We start from the raw sequence: 18,644 nt of genomic DNA on the forward strand, positions 1-18,644 counted from the left end.
TCTGCAGCGCCCACCAATGTTGCTCATGATTCAGCGTTCATACTTGTGCGATCGTCAATTAAAAAACAATTATTGTGCATGCCTGGGGCACCATAACAACCCGTATATATTCTGCATGTGCATCTTTTACTAGAAAAGGCATAGCTAAGTAATGCTAAGGACCGTCGCGCTTATCACGCTGCTCTGACCATGCAACACTTGCACGAAAACGCGAGTGCTTCCGACGTTTTGCTGAGACGACATGGTGGTGGCACATACCCGTCACCTTGCGTTCTACACCTTATCACTTCTCAGACGGGCGAGCACATCCGTCTCAGGGCCACGCGCTTCATTCCCCCCCCCCCCCCCCCGAAAAAAAAGGTTGCCAGATGGCCCTCATGTCCAGCGTGTGACGTGCTTGATGCGCTTGTTCGCCTCGGCTGCACGCTCGAGGCACTCAAAGGCGGTGCCTTCACAATACCATTCGTCGATTTTCTTGCGCAGAACATGAAAAAATGTTTTGTTCATTCTCACCACACGCAGACTATCGTCTTTTGATATCATTTGTAGATGAACATGCAGATACGGGGCCAATTTTTCCTTGTTAACAGTTGGGTGACAACGTCATCCACCGTGAGCTTCTCAGGTTTTCGTCTGTTTGCGCCGAACAAGCCGCTCGTCCTCAGTGCCGATGTCCTGGTCTTTGTCGTCGTTTCTTGCTCATTTAGGTTACACATAACTTGTCAATGGCATTGTGACAATGGTACGAGCCGCAAACGTTCTGGTACGCAGTGGAAGAGCGGTAGACCCACCAGGAAATACGGCAAGTGCAAGCAGCCTCACTCGCAAGTTTTCTAGATTAACGGAACTCACCGGGCCTCTTCGCCGACAGCCTCCAGAACCAGGCAGCTACTGCTTTCGTCGCTGTAGCGACGCTGACCTCCCTAATATTTCTAGTTTGAAGCCACAACGCACAGTCAGAGCTCATCCTCTGCGAATTTCCATCACGGCTCGGGGTGCCGTGCCACGAGCGTTCGTGTCAAATCTCGTACGCGAACGTAACGCGTACGCGCACCATCGGGGTCTCGCACATCGACGTTGCTTTCTAGCGCCCGGAACGCGCCTCGCGCTCTCTTACTCATGAGAACAACTTAATCCTGCTGAGCCAACGTCTCCGAACAGCGGTTAACCAGTGTAATCTCGCGTGGAGATTTCAGCGCGAACTTTAAAACTGGAACATTGCCCTTTATGTTGTCCTGTATTACTGAATCTATGGTGGTGCCAAAAGACATTGGGTATTGAAACTAAAATTTATCAATCTGAGCCTTATGTTCAGGCCTAACTCAATCCAAGCCTTCTGTCTAAAAGCCAAGCCTGACCGACGCTAAACCCAGTGTTTCAGGCCTGACCCGGCCCGGGCCTGCCATGCCAGCCACTTTTCCTGGCCCCGCCCGTGGGCTGGGCCGAGGCTGGGTTAGTGGGTGGGCCCGAGCCCGTGCAGTCCTTTTATCTATCTATCTATCTATCTATCTATCTATCTATCTTTCTATCTATCTATCTATATATCTATCTATCTATCTATTTATCTATCTATCTATCTATCTATCTATCTATCTATCTATGTAGCCGTCCACGTTTGGATGCGCTCAGGATGACCTTATTAAAATGTTGATGCCAAGGGTTCGAAAGGGACGGTAAAACTTTATCACAAATATGACTTACTAGCTTTGACATGAATGCCCCGGAAATTCTGTTAGGGCTTCAAACCCATCTCTGGCACATTCTCGTATCACACGGGCCGTGGTAGGGGGGTATGCGCCAGAGGTGACTGGCAATATCTATTAAGGGAGTGTGATACTGCCGAATTGAATGTTAAGGAGTTAATATACCAACATCTACTGCGTTGACACTAAGAAGGCTACAAATATCATGATCCCTGAAGGAATGGAACACAAGCATTCTGCGTGGTAGTAAGATATTGCACCTAAAAAACTACGCGAAATCTACAAACTGCGCTGCAAAAGGGGCATATGCAGGCGTCATGTCTGTGCACAGTCTTGTGGTTGCTGTGCTGATTATCTAATTTTATGCAAAAGCAATAAGCATTGCATGCACACATGTATGATGGAAGAGTCATGTCGGGTTGACACCGATTGTGGTTCCAGTTTTAGCTCTGCTTTTATAATAGCGCAATCTTCATTACGTCCGTATTTCAGCATTCAGAAAGCGATTATCAAGCGTTTCTCAAACCTGGAGAAAAATGCTAGCTAATCATATTCACATCATCACGCCGTCGTCGCATGCTCTTCGTTTTCATAATATTAACGTCTGTGCTCTAACATGAGTGCTGATGTCGCTCCACGCCATAGATGACCCGTCAAACATCGGCGTAGTAGACGTTCCTGCTAAGGCCACGATGTGAACACAACTATTACGCTTACACTTTTCGATCCACCTCGTAGCGCTTGGCTCAAAGCCACAAAACTCAGCGTTGACAACTACCCACAGGCTGCTTCGCAGGATACTGGTTCCCACAAGGTGCGGAATCTACCAAATTTTTCTCTTAGAATTTCTCTCCTCTATGTCCAATGAATACCATATATTTCTTGGGATACTTGAACGCAAAAATGTCTGTCTGTCTGTCTGTCTGTCTGTCCATCTGTCTGTCTGTCTGTCTGTCTGTCTGTCTGTCTGTCTGTCTGTCTGTCTGTCTGTCTGTCTGTCTGTCTGTCTGTCTGTCACACGATTCAGCCAGCCGGCCAAAGTTTCAGCACTTGCTGACAGCCCAACCATCTTGAACTGGTAGCTGCGCTATCTTTGTGAGCTTGTGAGCTTTTTCATTCAAAAATTTATCATAAATTTATCGAGAATGCAACATTACGTATAGAGGTATCAGCTGATGGGTTCATTTACTAAAAGATACATATGCACTTTAGCGCTGAAAATGCAATGCTATGTGCGCAACGAGCCGGACAGAATATTATTGTCTTTTGACGACATTTGCAGCGAAGCACGCAGGTAAATGGGCACTTTTTATTTCTTTTTTTTCTTTCCTTATCTATTTTGTCTTGTAACTCCGTTCTCCTCGTCAGGATCATCAGAGTTATTGCATCCCCCACCGAGAACTCGGCGCATGTGCTTTAGGAGCGACGCAGGAGATAAAGTCGAGGATGACGATAAAGAAAATGATCAATAAAGCTTGTGAAAGTTCTTGATGATGTGTCCATAGTGACACCGCTCAAACTATAGGCATTGATGATTGATATGTGGGGTTTAATCTCCCAAAGCCACCATATGATTATAAGAGATGCCGTAGTGGAGGGCTTCGAAAATTTCGACCACCTGTGATTCTTTAACGAGCACCCAAATCCCAAATCTCAGCACACGGGCCTACAGCATTTCCGCTTTCATCAGAAATGCAGGCGGCGCTGCCGGGATTTGATCTCGCGACCTGCGGGTCAGCAGCCGAGTAGCTTAGCCACTAGACCGCTGCTTCGAGGACAAACAACAGCCAGCTGAAACAGCTATGCTGTTAATAAACGAAGGCACTAAAAGAAGGAAGACAAGGGAGGCTCGTTAAAGGGGCTATCCGCCATGATGCTCTATTTTCTTTGAGGTACTTTCTGCCCGCTTCCTTTCTTCTCTTCAGCATTGGCGTCCTCGAGTATCATCCTAACCCCTTTATCGGCGATCATCGTTACCGGTGCGTTAGTGCCACCCGAGGTGATTTTGGGCATTACTGAGGCATCGATGACTCGTAGATGTTTCACTTTATAGGCCCTGCACAAAACAGGAGAAAAGTATTATAATATGTATGTATTTTGCACTTGAAAAAAGTATCACTGTCGTTCAATCACGCACTGTGTGCAGCAATTTACTCATGGATGGCAAAGAAGCATGACCTATAACAGTGTGTTACATAGATTAACACTGGAATGAAACATAAATGTTTTCCTTGTAGCGTAAGTATTGGGTCATTTTAATTTTGTCTTATTAATTTCAAGTTAACGCTAGCTGTGTTAATAGGCCACTCTATTATGTCTGGCGTTGTGGCGAATATTTGCGGCAAACTTAGGCCCTCCACTGTTTTTGGCTTTTGTGCCTTTTCTGGGTAAATAAACGCCTTCTATAGCCACGTTTATTACTCTTCCGCTGCAGAATACTGATATTCGTGGTCCAACGAATAAAAAAAATATTCACAGCACATCCACGGAGTGAATGATGATGAGTGGGGCGAAGCGGCCTTCAGCCTGTTCGTTCGTTCTTTCTTGCTCCTGCCCGTCCGCGCGAAACTCTATGCGTCCATTTGTCTGTCCATCCGTCTGTCCATCCGTCTGTCCATCCGTCTGTCCATCCGTCTGTCCATCCGTCTGTCCATCCGTCTATTCATCCGTCTGTCCATCCGTCTGTCCGCCCGTTCGTGCGTCTATCCATCCGTCTGTCCGAGCGTTCGTCCATCCGTCTGCTAGTCTTTCTGTACGACCGATCATGCGTCCGTCTGTGCGTCCATCTAGTGAACACTCCAAGTTCTGTCATCAAGCACCTAGAGTGCTTGATAAGAAGTGGGTATGTGACACATACCCACTCTAGAGCGGGTATGTGCCAAGCGTCTTACGCCGGCGGACAGGAGACATTGCACGACGCTAAGGAGCTTCGCCCCTAAAACTGGGCCTAACCTTTCACTCCAATTTGCAGCGAAAGCTATTATAAGATCAGAACTCGGGTCACGCGCATTTATCTGCCGCCGCCGTCGCTGCCATCGCCACCAATGTCCGTTATCACATCGCGAGAAATAAAAAAAAACCTAGAACCAATGACCCAGTGGCGCTGCAACAGGGTCCACTGGGTGTCAGCGCAGTATTTTACCAATGCACCACACCAGTGCTTGGGACTTGTTGGTAAACTTGCATTAGGCAGGCTTGAGGTAGGGAAAGCAATCGCGTTAATACGACTTACAAAACGTTTTAAAACAGCGAAAGAACAACCGGTCTTTGCACGATTCGAATATCGTAACCTGTAGGTTGTCCAATGTTCCAGCCCATTACGAAAGCTTGTTCTTGTTCCCCTATTAACTGTGGCGCATACCCATTTCAGCCATTATTCCTCATTATTGTCAGCCACTGCATCAACAAATGGCGCAAAATTCCATGCTAGTGTTTAGCTCATACGACGCTTATCAGAAGAATGACGAAAAATCGCATTGTGAATCATGGCTTATTACCCGAAAAATTTATCATTAATGCCCTAGTGGGTATCAAGCAAGTGTGCTTGCATTAGTTACCCGATGAATGTTTTCAAAAGCTCTAAGAAGCCGCTTTTCTAGCTTTCCCTGTGACCGTGCTGCAATTGCCGTGCAGGCCTGGAGTGTTTTTTTTTTCGTTTTTTATCGTGGCAAGAATGCTTGTACGTCAACTTTATTCGCCTACTCTGACTTCCCACCTTTTAAGTGTGTTTGCGTCACTCGTCTAATAAGCTCAGCGATGTAGGTTAGGCTGGCCCAAAGTGAAGTTCTTTCGAACTCACAATCGAGAAATTGTCGCGAAGCGTACTTACTCGGAGTAAGACCCACAAACGCTTTTCTGAAATGCAATCGCTCGGGCTCAAATTGAGGAAATTATTCCTCACCTGTATTCACCAAGACGCACGGCTGTATGTGAGCCTGAGTAATTTAGCTCACGAGTCAGTTAACTGACCTATGATGATGTGTATTTTTTTCCTTTGGGCCAGCATTTGTTTATTCCTTTCACTTCTTTTTACACTATTTCTTTGTCGTATTCCTAAACTATTCCAAAAAATTTCAACATTATCGCTCCTCTAACAATAGGCCTCCCCTAGCATTTCATACGAAACAAAGCACAAGATCGAAACATTCAATGTGCTTCATTTATTTCCGAAAGAAACAACTCGTCATATGCACTCGTATGAGCGTATGATCATATGCGCATATAATAAAATGCTCATATGAGTTCATATGAGCATATAATCTTTATACTCACATGATTATATGCTCATGTGAGTATGAGAACTTACATGAGCGGATCGCGAGAACACATGCAAAAGTAAATCTTCAAGACTTACATAGCAGAATTCTACTCTAGCAGCAGCTTGAAGACTACATATACATACTGGTTAGCAGTCACACAATTTATAAGATAATTGTTTTTTATGCATCATCTTGTCTCTTTATTTACTTATGTATGTGCAATTACATAGCACAAAACTTTTATTTCAAGGTAGCAATAAAATTAAAGCTTCCGTGAATACTGCTTACGATGTCACCATTAGGGCAAATTATACTGCGGAATCTACGAAAAATCTGGCAACGTAAATGGCTTAGAAGTTGCTTTGTTAAAAAAACTAAGAAAGGTTCCCAGGTTAGTAACGGCTAAAGTTGGACTAGATACTATACAGTACAATACTATGCAAAGTGGCTACTGTACATACGCACCACCTCTTCTTGTTCCCATCATCACCCTTCATTCCTATTTCCTTCCCCCCTCCTTTATCCCCTGTGTAGAGTAGCAGGCTAGAGCGAACTAGCTGAGGCCGACCTCTCTGCCTTCTAATAAATTCTCACTCTCTCTACTAGCTGTACTAGCTGGTAACTAGCAAAAGTATGCCGCGAAGGTAGTAAAATACTTCGGAAATTAGTAAACACGTGCGTTTACGAATTACTAACTTTATTTCCAAGAGTGCATGCACGCGAAACTCGGTGCATGAGCCAAATATTATGTCGCGGCGCATGCATGTGTGCGCGTGCGTATGTGTTTAAATGTTAGCAGAAAGTGCGAAGGTTCCAAAGAAATGTTATTCTCTGGCTTGAGTATACCTCTGCACGCGTACGAAGAGTCACAGCGTATTATGCTTGAATGTGGCCTATCAGACCTTCTAACTGTGTCTGGCTTTCACCAAAAAAACAAATCTCCACCTGTTGAAAATAATCGTAGTGATCAACTCCGGTGAGATCTATTGCGGCAGCTACTGGTTTTACCACCGCTGCAACATTAATTGCGCCACCGAGCCAACATACAACGCTCACTGAGGAGCTTCCTGCCTAAAATATCACACGGTGTTAAATCCTTGACAAACACCGTGACACGTTTTCCCGTGTGCACAGACGTTGTTCACTGTAAAAGCGCCCAGGAATGATACTGTGATAGTAGCACCACTTTGTTTTGAAAGCATGTCAGTGCGAAGCGATGAAAAAAAAGTCGGCAAGTGGCTGGGGGGAGCGGAGGGGGATGCCCACGGAAATTTTCGGGGGGAAATGGGGTTCAACCTCACAACCGTCCTCTTTGTTTCGCCACTGCTCGACTGCAGGACGCGGGGTACCCGCTATCTGTGATGTAGGCTATAGGCAGCAGGCTAATGAAAAATTTAGGCAAGAAAAAGAGCCATTTTAAACCGAAAAAAAGATGTATTGATTCTAACTGTGACGTATTGAAGTGGTGCCTTATGTTCACGCAGTGCCTGATAGAAAGAAGAAAAGGTAACTGGAATTTCGGATGTTCAATTGGCGTCTTCGGCCAGGAGCGATGTCCGAGGTTTGTTTTCATTAATAAGAAGACATGTTACAAACAGGCATCGCTCCCGAAGAGTATAGTATTCAAAGCATAAAGACCAGATTGTTAAATCAGCAAACAATGTAGTGCACATGATTCTTTTGACGTGTGGTTTGTGTACGTAAAGAGGACTGACTGAGGTGTAAACGTGAAGCTAAGGAAACAAATCTCGAGTCTTAAAGGTCGTCTTAGCACACATTTAGCGCTGCATGCTTTTGATTGCGCATGCACGCCTTCATTAAGTAGCAACACCGTTGAATTCAGGCTTCCGATTCAAACTTCGAGAAAGGGAGTAAAGGACGTTTCCAATGAAAGACAAAAGGAATTTTGTATTAGCCGCCCGCTGTGTTGTTTTACTTGAAAAATTCTCTTGCTCTTTTAATCATTTAATAAAGGGTTTGATCACGAGGAGTTCCACGAGTTATTTTTTTTATTTGAACATACTGCAGGCTTTTCACGGCTCATGCTGGAGTGGAGACAAGAAATTACATACTAAGCATCGAAATAAAATGCACAAAGGAATAACAAGAAAGAAGATACAAAGTCAAACAGCTCGTAATTCAAATTGGACACACTGTATGATGTTGATAAATGATTGAATAGTGTTACAGCACACAATATTGTTATCTAGTGTATTCCAATAGTAGATAGCTGACAGAAAAAAAGAATGTTTGTGAGCGTTAACATGACTGAAAGGTTGGTTGGTAGTTTTGGAATGGTTCAGTCGCGATGAGTATTGGGTGGGTCTAGCAGGTAATGAGATCGTAATATGCGGAATTCACCTTGATATAATTGGTAAAGAGTTTTAGTCACGAGATAATTCCGCGTTGCGAAAGAGGTTTTAAGTTTGTCCTTGCGAGGAATCCTGCAGAACTGGATTGCCTCGAGAAGTCTGTATATATAAACATAACTGTCAATTTTTGTATTCTTTCTGCTTCATTATTGAGGTGCTTTTGATGTGGACTCCAGATGAGATCGACGTACTCTAAACATGGTATATTTAGTATTTTGTATGCAGTACGTTTAAGGTGTGGTGGTGCAGTTCGCAATTTTCGCCTCAGGAATGATAGCTTCCTCTCCGCTTTACGACATATGGGTAAGACATGTGGTTCCCAGTTGAGGTTCGACGAGGAAGTAACGCCTAAGTATTTTACTTGGTTGTTTTTGTCGAAAGTTGTGTTTCCTATAGTATATGTAAAGTGAAAGGGGTTGGTCTTATTTGTGAATGAAATGAAGTGAGTTTTGGTTGTGGTCAATTTCATGCCCCAAGTATGCACCAGCAATAGACCGTTTGCAATGAATTGTTCAGTTTAACTTGATTCTGCGAATTGTGTACGGCTGTGTACATGACACAGTGATCTGCGAATAGTCGCATTTGAACAGAAGTTTTAACAGAAAATAAATGTCGTTAAAAACATTGAAAACCAAAGTGGAGCAAGTACCTATAGTAAACATCATGCGGTTGCGATAGAAGGTTGTTGATTGTTCTATATGTTTTTTTTTGTTAAAAAACTGTTAATTGACGCTACTATTTTGACATCAATACCAAAGGCCGACACTTTTCTTATTAAATCCTTGTGTGGAACAACGTCGAATGCTACAGAAAAGTCTAAAAATATGGCATCTAATTGACTGTTCTCGTTAATTGCATTGGCTATGTCGTAAGTTAATTCAGCTAATTGAGTTGTAGTTGAGAGACCTGATCTGAAGCCATGTAGATGTAGATCTGAAGCCATGTACGTGCGCAGAAGCTGGTCGGTACTGGAATAGGTTCGTTCTATGATGTTCTTTCTACGTTGGTCACTAGCGTCAATCCATTTGCGTGCAAATGCGTAGGCAGCCCGGCCAAGAGGCATTTAGGCCAGAGCGTGATCTGCACAACAAAAAAAGCAGTTATAAGAATCGCTGCCTGGTCTGTGCCACAAGTCTACTGAAGTGCCTTGGGTTACGGGCTGGGTTTTTATGCTGTCCACAGCTTGCTGCCGTCAGTGTTATCGCGTCTGTGACGTGGTAATTGCACTGTTGAGGTGCGCAAAAGCTGGTCGGTACTGGCATGGGTTCGGTCCATGGTGTTCTTTCTGGCATCAATCCACTTCCGTGCAAATGCGTAGGTTGCCTGGCCAAGAGGCGTTTAGACCACAGCGTGATCTGCCCAAAAAAGAGCAGGAATAAGCATCCCTGCCTGGTCGGTGCCGCCAAGTCAAGATACCGCAGATTTTGACCAAATAGCGCAGATTTGAGGGCTATAAAGTGAAAACATTTTGGAAATATATACACCAATCGTTATACTGCACTCGTTCTTGCGTATCTGCTCTTTGACTCTGGATGCTTTTGCGAGTTATTCTGCCCCGACTAGACCGCATTGCAGTAAACCTACTGAAACAATTGTTTGGTCCTGACCGAGCCACGGACAACAATTACTCATGGTGCATAATCGCGATATGTCAATACGCAAAAAGGCCTTCAAGGCCATAATTCTTGCTGCCATAGTTGTGTTCTTTCGTGTTGAAGAAAGGGACAGTTTTGAGCTCGTCCCGTATTTATCAAAACCCAGCTTCTGTTTCTCCAGTGAGCAGTTTAGGGGGTTTAGGGAGTTCATTAAGAAGTTTAGCTATCTCTCTTTTGTTTGTGTAGAGTGCGAAACTATTCAGCAGAACCATGCCATTCTACATTTGTCTGATAATATATACTTCATTATATTTACAAGCGAAAGCACCCGAACCTGCTGCGAAGAAATAAAAATCTCAGGTACCTAGGGAATCGACATTATGCGAAGCATTGCGGAGGGAATGTGACCATGTTGTAAGTTTATTATTGAGCAATGCCTCATGAAATGACGCTAAATATATTGTCACGGTAAGAAAATCAGCGCAAGTAACAGTGTAGCAAATAGCGGAATAGCTTCAATCGAGCAGCGCGAGTTCGTCGTCGTCTTTTCTGCCGACCAAATCCTTCGACACGCACAAGTAATGATGACACGAGCCACGCAACAGCCAGACACCCACTACATGCTCGTGTCATTACTCCCCCTCTCTAAAAGCATCGACTCGATGCTTTAACATGCATGAAGGCAAGAGCAAGTCTTCAGCGTGAGTAATACGGCTTCATCCTAGCCAAGTGAACGATTTCCGGCTGGGCACCACGGCGGGAGCACTGCATGCTGGTCTCTGCGATAACTTCGTAGTTTACATCGCTGAGGCGCGGAAGAACCCGGTAAGGGCCGAAATAACGCCGCAAGAGCTTCTCAGAGCGGCCGCGTGGGCGTACGGGACTCCAGAGCCATACTTTTTCTCCAGGGTGGTAGGTGACTTCTCTGTGCCGAAGGTTGTACCTATGAGCATCGTGTTGTTGCTGAGAGCGAATGCGCAAGCGAGCTATTTGTCGAGCTTCTTCGGCACGCTGCGCATACTGGTCAGCATTTTCGGTTGTGGTCGTAAATGCGTCAAGTAAGAGCATGGCTTCTAACTTCGCGGCCGTGAAGCAGGCGGAAAGGTGTAAATCCTGTAGTTTCTTGCATGGTGGTGTTATATGCGAAAGTTACGAAAGGGAGGACACTGTCCCAGTTCCTATGGTCTACGGCGGCATACATGAAAATCATGTCTGTGATGGTCTTATTGAGCCGTTCTGTTAATCCGTTAGCTTGTGGGTGGTAAGCTGTCGCTCGGCGATGTAGGGTGCCGCTGAGCGTCATCATATCTTCCAGTAGTTGGGCAGTGAAGGCCGTGCCTCTCTCTCTTAGAACCACGGCCGGTGCACCATGGCGGAGGACGACAGCATGAATGAAGAAATCCGCGACATCGCTTGCCGTACCACGCTGGAGTGCTCGTGTTTCACAATAACGGGATAATAGTCAGTCGCAATTATCATCCAGTGATTTTCTGCTGAATATTTTGGAAATGAACCTAGCAAGTCCATGCCAACTTGTTGAAATGGTTCTCTGGGTGGGCCCATAGGATGTAAAAGACCAGAAGGTTTCATGGGCGGAGTTTTGCGACGCTGGCAGTCTCGGCAGGTTTTCACGTAGTACTTGACCGTACGGGACAGTTTGAGTCACTAGTACGTTTGGCGGATACGTGCCTGAGTACGCGTGAACCCTAAATGCCCGGCAGATGGTTCGTCATGGCACGCCCTAAGGAGGTCGTCTCGCATCAGAGATGGTACGACCAGTAGGTTGGTTCGAGCGTTGGTATCAAAACTCCGCTTGTACAGGACGTTGTCGAATTGTGCGCCTGAATGTTCGTGGTGGCTGTTCAAGCTTGTCCTCGAGATAGTCGATGATCGGGCGAAGTTCTGTGTCATCACGCTGTTTTTGAGCCAAGTGGGAGGCTGTGACGGCCATGGGGGAAACTTTCATCGTCAGTTTAGTCAGGAGAAATCGACTCGACTGGGGCACGCGATAGGCAGTCAGCATCGGTGTGCTTGCGTCCTTACTTGTAAAACACCGTAACGTCAAATTCTTTAAGCGGAGACTTCATCGAGCTAGGCAGCCTGAGGGGTCTTTGAGGCCTGCAAGCCAGCAAAAAGAATGGTGGTCGGTGACTACTTTGAATGGTCGCCCGTACAAATACGGGCGGAACTTGGCTATGGCCCACACGACAGCTAAGCATTCCTTTTCTGTGGTGGGATAGTTCGTTTCCGCCGATGATAACGTACGACTAGCGTAGGTGATCACTCGCTCGATACCTTGCTGCCATTGCACAAGGACGGCTCTGAGGTTGACATTACTTGCATCTGTATGCACTTCAGTTTCGGCATTTTCGTCAAAATGACCCAAGATTGGAGGAGTCTCGCGGCGTCGTCGTAGCTCGCAAAAAGCTTTGTGTTGTTCTGGGGCCCACACAAAAGCAACGTTGTCTCTCGTGAGTTGGTCAAAGGGTTCTGCTATTTTACAAAAGTTCGGAACGAAGCGACGATAATACACACAAAGACCCAGAAAACGGCGTATGTCGTGTTTGTTCGTCAGAGTTGGGAAGGCAGCGACAGCCAGTGTTTTCACGAGGTCTGGGCGAATTCCGTCACTGTTGACGACATGGCCGAAAAACTTGAGCTCCTCGTAGTCGAAGTGGCATTTTTCGGGCTTGAGCGACAGTCCAACTGTTCGTAGCGCCTCAAGTACTGCACGAAGACGCTGCAGGTGCTGCTCGAAAGTCGATGGAAAACGACGACGTCACCTCAATAGACAAGGCATGATTGCCACTTGAGACCGGACAAAGTGTGTCCATCATTCGTTGAAAAGTCGCGGGAGCAGAGCACAGTCCAAAAGGAAACACTTTGAATTCGAAGAGCCCGTCAGGAGTAACGAAGGCGGTCTTTTCCTGGTCACGCTTATTGACTTCAATTTACTAAAACCCATTGCATAGATCCATGGATGAAAAATATCGGGTGTTTCTAAGGCGGTCGAGTGAGTCGTCGATGCGAGGAAGCGGATAATCGTCTTTCTTTGTCACGGTGTTCAGTTTGCGATAATCAACACAGAAACGCGATGTGCCATCTTTCTTTTTCACCAACACAACCGGTGTTGTAGATGGGCTTGTAGATGGCTGAATGTTGTCGTCAGCAAGCATTTATTGTACTTGGTCGTGGATGGCACCTTGTTCTCTGCGGGAAACTCGATAAGCATGTTGTCGAATAGGCCTTTCTCTGGGCTTTGTTATGACTCTGTGCTTTGCGATGGGTGTCTGTTTGATTTTGGACGTCGTGGCAAAGCAATTACTGAACAAAAGCAGGAGGGAGCGAAGACTCTCTTGCTGTGAAGTCGACAGTGTGCAGTTCACATCAAGCTTAACCGGAGACTGTTTGTCGTCGCGACGACCGGAAGAGAGTTGCGCGAGTGAGAAGCTAGCTTTCGAGTCTCCGATTTCTTCGAAGTAAGCGATGACACATTGCCTCATGGAGCGCTGGTATTCATGACTGAAATTTGTTAGTAGAATTTTCGTAGGCTCTTGTGTCAATTCTATGAGACTACGGCTGACGCATACTTGACGAGGCAAGAGCACGGACACATTGCCTTCCACAACTCCGAGAGCCATTCGGTTGATGTCCCTCAGCACGTTAACCAGAACACTGGAACAGGGCGGTAATGTCACTGAATCATCGGATACACGCAACGCCATCATACGTGATCCGCAATCCTGAGAATGTTCGTTACGTGAAAACATCACCAGCAATCCTCGGAGAGTTAAAATAGCCCCATATTCTCGAAGGACGTCTAATCCCAAGATCACCTGTTTGGAGCATTCCCGCAGTACGACGAAAGTCCCGATGACGGTCGAAGCGCGAATATGTACTCGGGCAGTGCACCTCCCAACCGGCATCACTAGATAACTACCCGTGGTACGAAGCTGCGGACCGTTCCATGGCATCACCACTTTTCGAAGAGCAGCCGCGAAGTCACCACTCATAACCGAGTAATCGTCGCCAGTATCCACGAGTGCGGTGGTCGAGTGATTGTCGACGGTTGCAGAAATATCGGCTGAAACTGCTGCGTCACGTTAAAAAAAATTTGTGGCTGAAATACTGGCGTCGTCAACGTGTCGTGACGGAGGATGTTTGTCAGTTCGGTCAACAGCGGCACTACCCCCAGATGCCGCTGGCCTCAGTTTTCCTGGCGTGGGCCCAGGACTTGGGGACCTGTATCGTTCACCAGAGAACGTGGCGTAACGACCAGGCGAGCGAAGTCGCCGAGGAGAAGGCGAGTTTGGCCGATGGCTTTGTGCAGAAGGAAACGGCTGCTGCGCTGCTAGGTATTGCTGAATCTCGCGAGGACACTCCCCGTTGCTGGCTCGACGCGCATTAGGGTGAAACCCGTGAAGGCCCATCCTGCGATACGCACATGGGCGGTACAGATGGCCCGCTTCAGCGCAGTGGTATCAAAGAGGCTTGTTGTCAGAGGTGTGACATACATCAGATTTACGGGTGACTTCAAGCGGAACGTCATACTGGAAAGTGCTCTCGTAGTTATTTGCATGTGCGAATTGACGGGGCGATGGTGAGAGCGTAGAGGGTGGCCGGCGTCCGGTAAAAGGTTGAGGACTCCTAAATGCTTCGGTGTAAGACAGAGCAGGAGCTTCCGCACGCATTGGGAGAAATGGTTGGGTCACATTCCTGAGTTCATCGCGAAGAATGTCTCCCAGAATCATCGCACTTGGGTGAGCAGAAGTGGGACGGACTTTTCCGAGCTCCTCGCGGACCACGCTCCGCACAAGCTCGTGGAGTGCTGATAAGTCCTGTCCATAGGTGAAAGGTGACACCGCGGCAACAGAAGCTTGGCGGTCGTGCTGTAGAGAGCGTTGCCGAAGTTCCCGTTCCTTGGTAGTAACTTCCGTGATGAACTCATCGACAGTGGTTGGGGGCTTGCGTATGAGTCCAGCAAAATGTTGCTCCTTGACACCCCGCAGGAGGAGTCGAACTTTTTTTTTGTTTCATCCATCCCTGGGTCAGCGCGCTTAAACAGCGTGACATGTCTTCGACAAACATAGCCACGTTTTCATTTGGCTTTTGAACGTGGCTCTGCTGAACTTGCTCGGCCTTTCTTTCCTTTCGGTATCTCTTAACGCCTGGCATAGCTGTCGCTGAAATTCTTCCCAGTTGGTGATAGACGGCCCATGGCTCTCATACCAGATTCGAGCATAGTCTTCAAGTGCAAAATAGACGTAGCAAAGCTTCTTGGTATCGTTTCATTCGTTGGCGGCTGCGACCCGATCGAAGTGGTCTAGCCAGTCATCTACGTCCTCAAATACATCACCATGAAACGGCTTCGGGGTACGTACTGTGTATACGACGCTTGGGGTGAATGCGAGTTGTTCTACGTTGCTTTCTTGTGTCTGACTTGCCGCTGTGGTGGGCATTGTTGCATAGCTCAAGGGACCAAATTCAAGAGGTAGTCCTAGCAAGCGGCGGCTGAGGCGAAGTGCCAGGTCTTTCTCCGGTATGGTTGAAATGGTGGCAGAAGCTTGAAGCGGCTTGAGTTAAAACTAGCGAATTGGTATTGTACCCTGCACCTCCACCAGTTTGTCGCGGTAATAAAATCAGTGCAAGTAACAGAGTATCAAACAGCGGAACAGCTTCGATCGAGCAGCGCGAGTTCGTCGTCATCTTTTCTGCCGACCAAATCCTTCGACACGCACAAGTAATGATGACAATAGCCGCGCAACAGCCAGAAACCCACTAGATGCTCGTGTCAATGTGTATAAATGTTGAACACATAGACATACGTTGAAGAGTTTAAGATATTTGTATAAACAGTTTTCTGAACTTGCGCAATAATGCCAACGGGAACATGAGACTGTTGGGAACATCAGAAGCCGCGAGGACCAGCTGTTATCAAGTGCTGGTCCTCGCGAGAGCGGTAGCCCGTGACGCTGCTACATAAATCAGCTTCAATGCATGACACCTAGCTACAATCGGCGTTAGCGCGCCATGATGGCTCTTCTAGAGGAGTATATATTGTAAGGCATGAAACAGACAAGAGGCAGCATCCTTGCGGTGGGCTGGTTGTTCTTATTCTGACTTGCTTCTTCTCTCTGTCACGCTAACTGACCTCGCGCCAGTGCTGAAACGCCGCACGTGCTTGCTTACACTCACCCACATCGCAAGGGTCCGAGTATGCCCGCAATTTCTTGTCTCTAGCCGTCATGCACACCTCGTCACTTGCATAATTCATCTCTAGTGGTCTGCACTGGCAGTTCTGTGCTGGTAGGTCTTTCCAAGATTGCCTCCTGTCTCGGTGTTCTTCTAAAGCGAACTCTGTAGGGCTGCTTTGGCTGTACCATGGTTGTTGGTTTTGAATGAAGTGGGGTGACGTTGAGACTGGTCTGTCTGGCTCCGCTCACGACATTCTTGGGACAGACACTCGCTGCGTTGGGGTGGTCGCTGACGACCTTAGTAGCGCTGTGACGTCCTTTGTCGTGCAACAGCTATTCTGGACTCCCTCTTACCTACGCATACTGAAGCTGTCCTGGGAATAGACCTCAAAAAAGTATTTGATAACGTCGAACATGAAGTCAACGTAGATTCCCTGGTAGACCTTAGAGTCGGCCAACGAACTTATAACTACATTAGGGCATTCCTGCAAAACTGGACGGCTACCGTGTTTGCAGGCGATATCCATACGCAGCGCTACGCGTTAGCTAACATAGGCACCCCTCAATCATCTGTGTGGTCCCCTTTGCTTTTTAACGCAGTACTTCTTCCACTTGCGCGGTAGCGGCAGAATATCCCTCATCTTGACCATTCCTTGTACAAAGATGATAATACTTTGTGGACTACATATGAATGGGACGCACAAATTGAAGAAACTCTACAAACAGCTGCAACTGAAATACAGCACGAGGTCACCAAGGTTGGCCTCAGCTATTCACCAGAAAAATCAGAACTCTTCTTGATTCCACCAAAAGGTAACGGAAACCACACTTCCATAAAAATATGCGTGCAAGGTAAGGAGATCCCTCAGGTTTGTAAGATACGCATTTTAAGGCTGTACCTCCAACAAGATGGAAAGCATACCGAAACAATCAAATGCCTAAAGAGCACGCTGGCAGCCACCACGCAGCTAATACGCCGAGTGACAGGCAAAGATCATTGCCTACGAAAAGCGGATACTCTCAGAGTGGTGCACGTGTATACTCTAAGCAGAGTATTGTACTCCACACCTTGCCTCAACTTTAATGTGACCGAAACCCCAGCAATAAACTATATTTCAACAAGTCACCAAGGCAGTGCTCCGCCTTCCAAAAACCACCAATAACGAACGCCCCGCATACGTAGGAGTGCATAACACTATACAAGAACTAACTGAAGCGCACCTTCAGACACAATATCTCCGACTGGCCAGCACCGATACCGGTAGACATATGCTTTCAAAGCTCCGAATTCACATCCCCGATAATTGTAATTCCCTAAAGTCACTACCAAAGGAAATTTGCGAAACGTTTTGTATCCGACCACTCCCCCGTAATATGCACCCCGACCACAAACGCGAGCGATGGAGAGCTAAAGCAGCAGCTTTTCATAAAGTGTACGGTGGGGAACAAGGTGCAATCCGGGTAGATGCTGCATACGATCAGTACAGAGCCACTCCGATGGCCTACATCCCAAATACCGCTACATTGATAAAACAACTAACTAGGGGACAACAGCTGAACAGACAACAGCTGCCGAGTGCTAGCATTTGTGCTAGCACTCGGCAGTTCCAATGCTACGTGCATCTTAAGTGATTCAAAAACTGCATTGCTAAATAATGCCTGAGGCAGACTTCACCCTAATACCTACCACATGCTCACCCAGAATCTCCCTACCTCCTGCAGCGTTGAGCTCATCTGGGTGTCCGCGCATTCGGGAAACCCTGGCAATGAGGCCGCCGATTCTTTAGCCCGTTGGTCGAGAAACCAGGCACAGGCAGACCTTTTGGTGCGTTTCTCGAAGGAGGATGCGTGCTTCTTTGCTGAGCTCACTGCGAACGCTCGTGCTGAATACCCGCCCCCTCACCCTTCCCTTACCACCAGGGAACAGCACATATGGCACCGTCTTCAAATGCGAACTTCACCGACCTCTCCCTCCTCTCCCACTACCGACCCATCCCACCTTCCTGCCCTCTATGCAATGCGTCCGGTGCAAACCTAGCTCACGTTCTCCTGTCCTGTCCGTCTTTTCCCCCTCCCGGCGGGCTGGTTCCACTCTGAACCTTGGAGGACTGGGAGACTTCGCTACGCTCTTCGGACCCGGCAAGGCAGGAGATAACCACCAACCAGGTTGCCAGCATTATGACCTTATGGTGTTGTCACGCTGGGACCCAAGGGGCCAGGGAGGTACTTAATTCCTCTGCAATAAAGATCTTTTGGATCGACTCGACTCGACTTTGTCGTGCTTCAGTCATAAGGAAGCAACGCTTCAATCGCAATGGCATGTTTTATATGTTTGCAGCTGTGTCGGTCTCTCACGTATTCATCAGAGACACATCGTTGAATCGTATGGGAAGGGCTCTGCGAATACAAGTGCTCGCTGGTGCGTGGCTGGGATACATGGGATCCGTCAAAACCAGTCATGGATGTGGCGACATTGTTGTGAGAGCCAACAGTCTGGTCATCGGCGTGCATAGACATGACT

General features: G+C 47.0%; 1 protein-coding gene across 7 annotated transcripts in view; it reads right to left on the reverse strand.

Annotated features, from left to right (window-relative positions):
* Positions 1-3,555: 3,555 nt before the first annotated feature.
* The window catches only part of LOC142767686 (ecdysone oxidase-like), an 80,724-nt gene continuing 65,635 nt past the window's right edge, over positions 3,556-18,644 (reverse strand). For all 7 annotated transcript variants that reach the window (XR_012885107.1, XR_012885108.1, XR_012885109.1 and 4 more), the window contains one exon: positions 3,556-3,759. Coding sequence is in view for 4 of the 7 variants with exons in the window: in XM_075869868.1 (XP_075725983.1) it covers positions 3,582-3,759 (178 nt within the window). In the remaining 3 variants the exon portion in view is untranslated. The remainder of the gene's footprint in view (positions 3,760-18,644) is intronic.

The sequence above is a fragment of the Rhipicephalus microplus genome, chromosome 7, assembly GCF_043290135.1.
Source record: "Rhipicephalus microplus isolate Deutch F79 chromosome 7, USDA_Rmic, whole genome shotgun sequence".
NCBI lineage: Eukaryota > Metazoa > Arthropoda > Arachnida > Ixodida > Ixodidae > Rhipicephalus > Rhipicephalus microplus.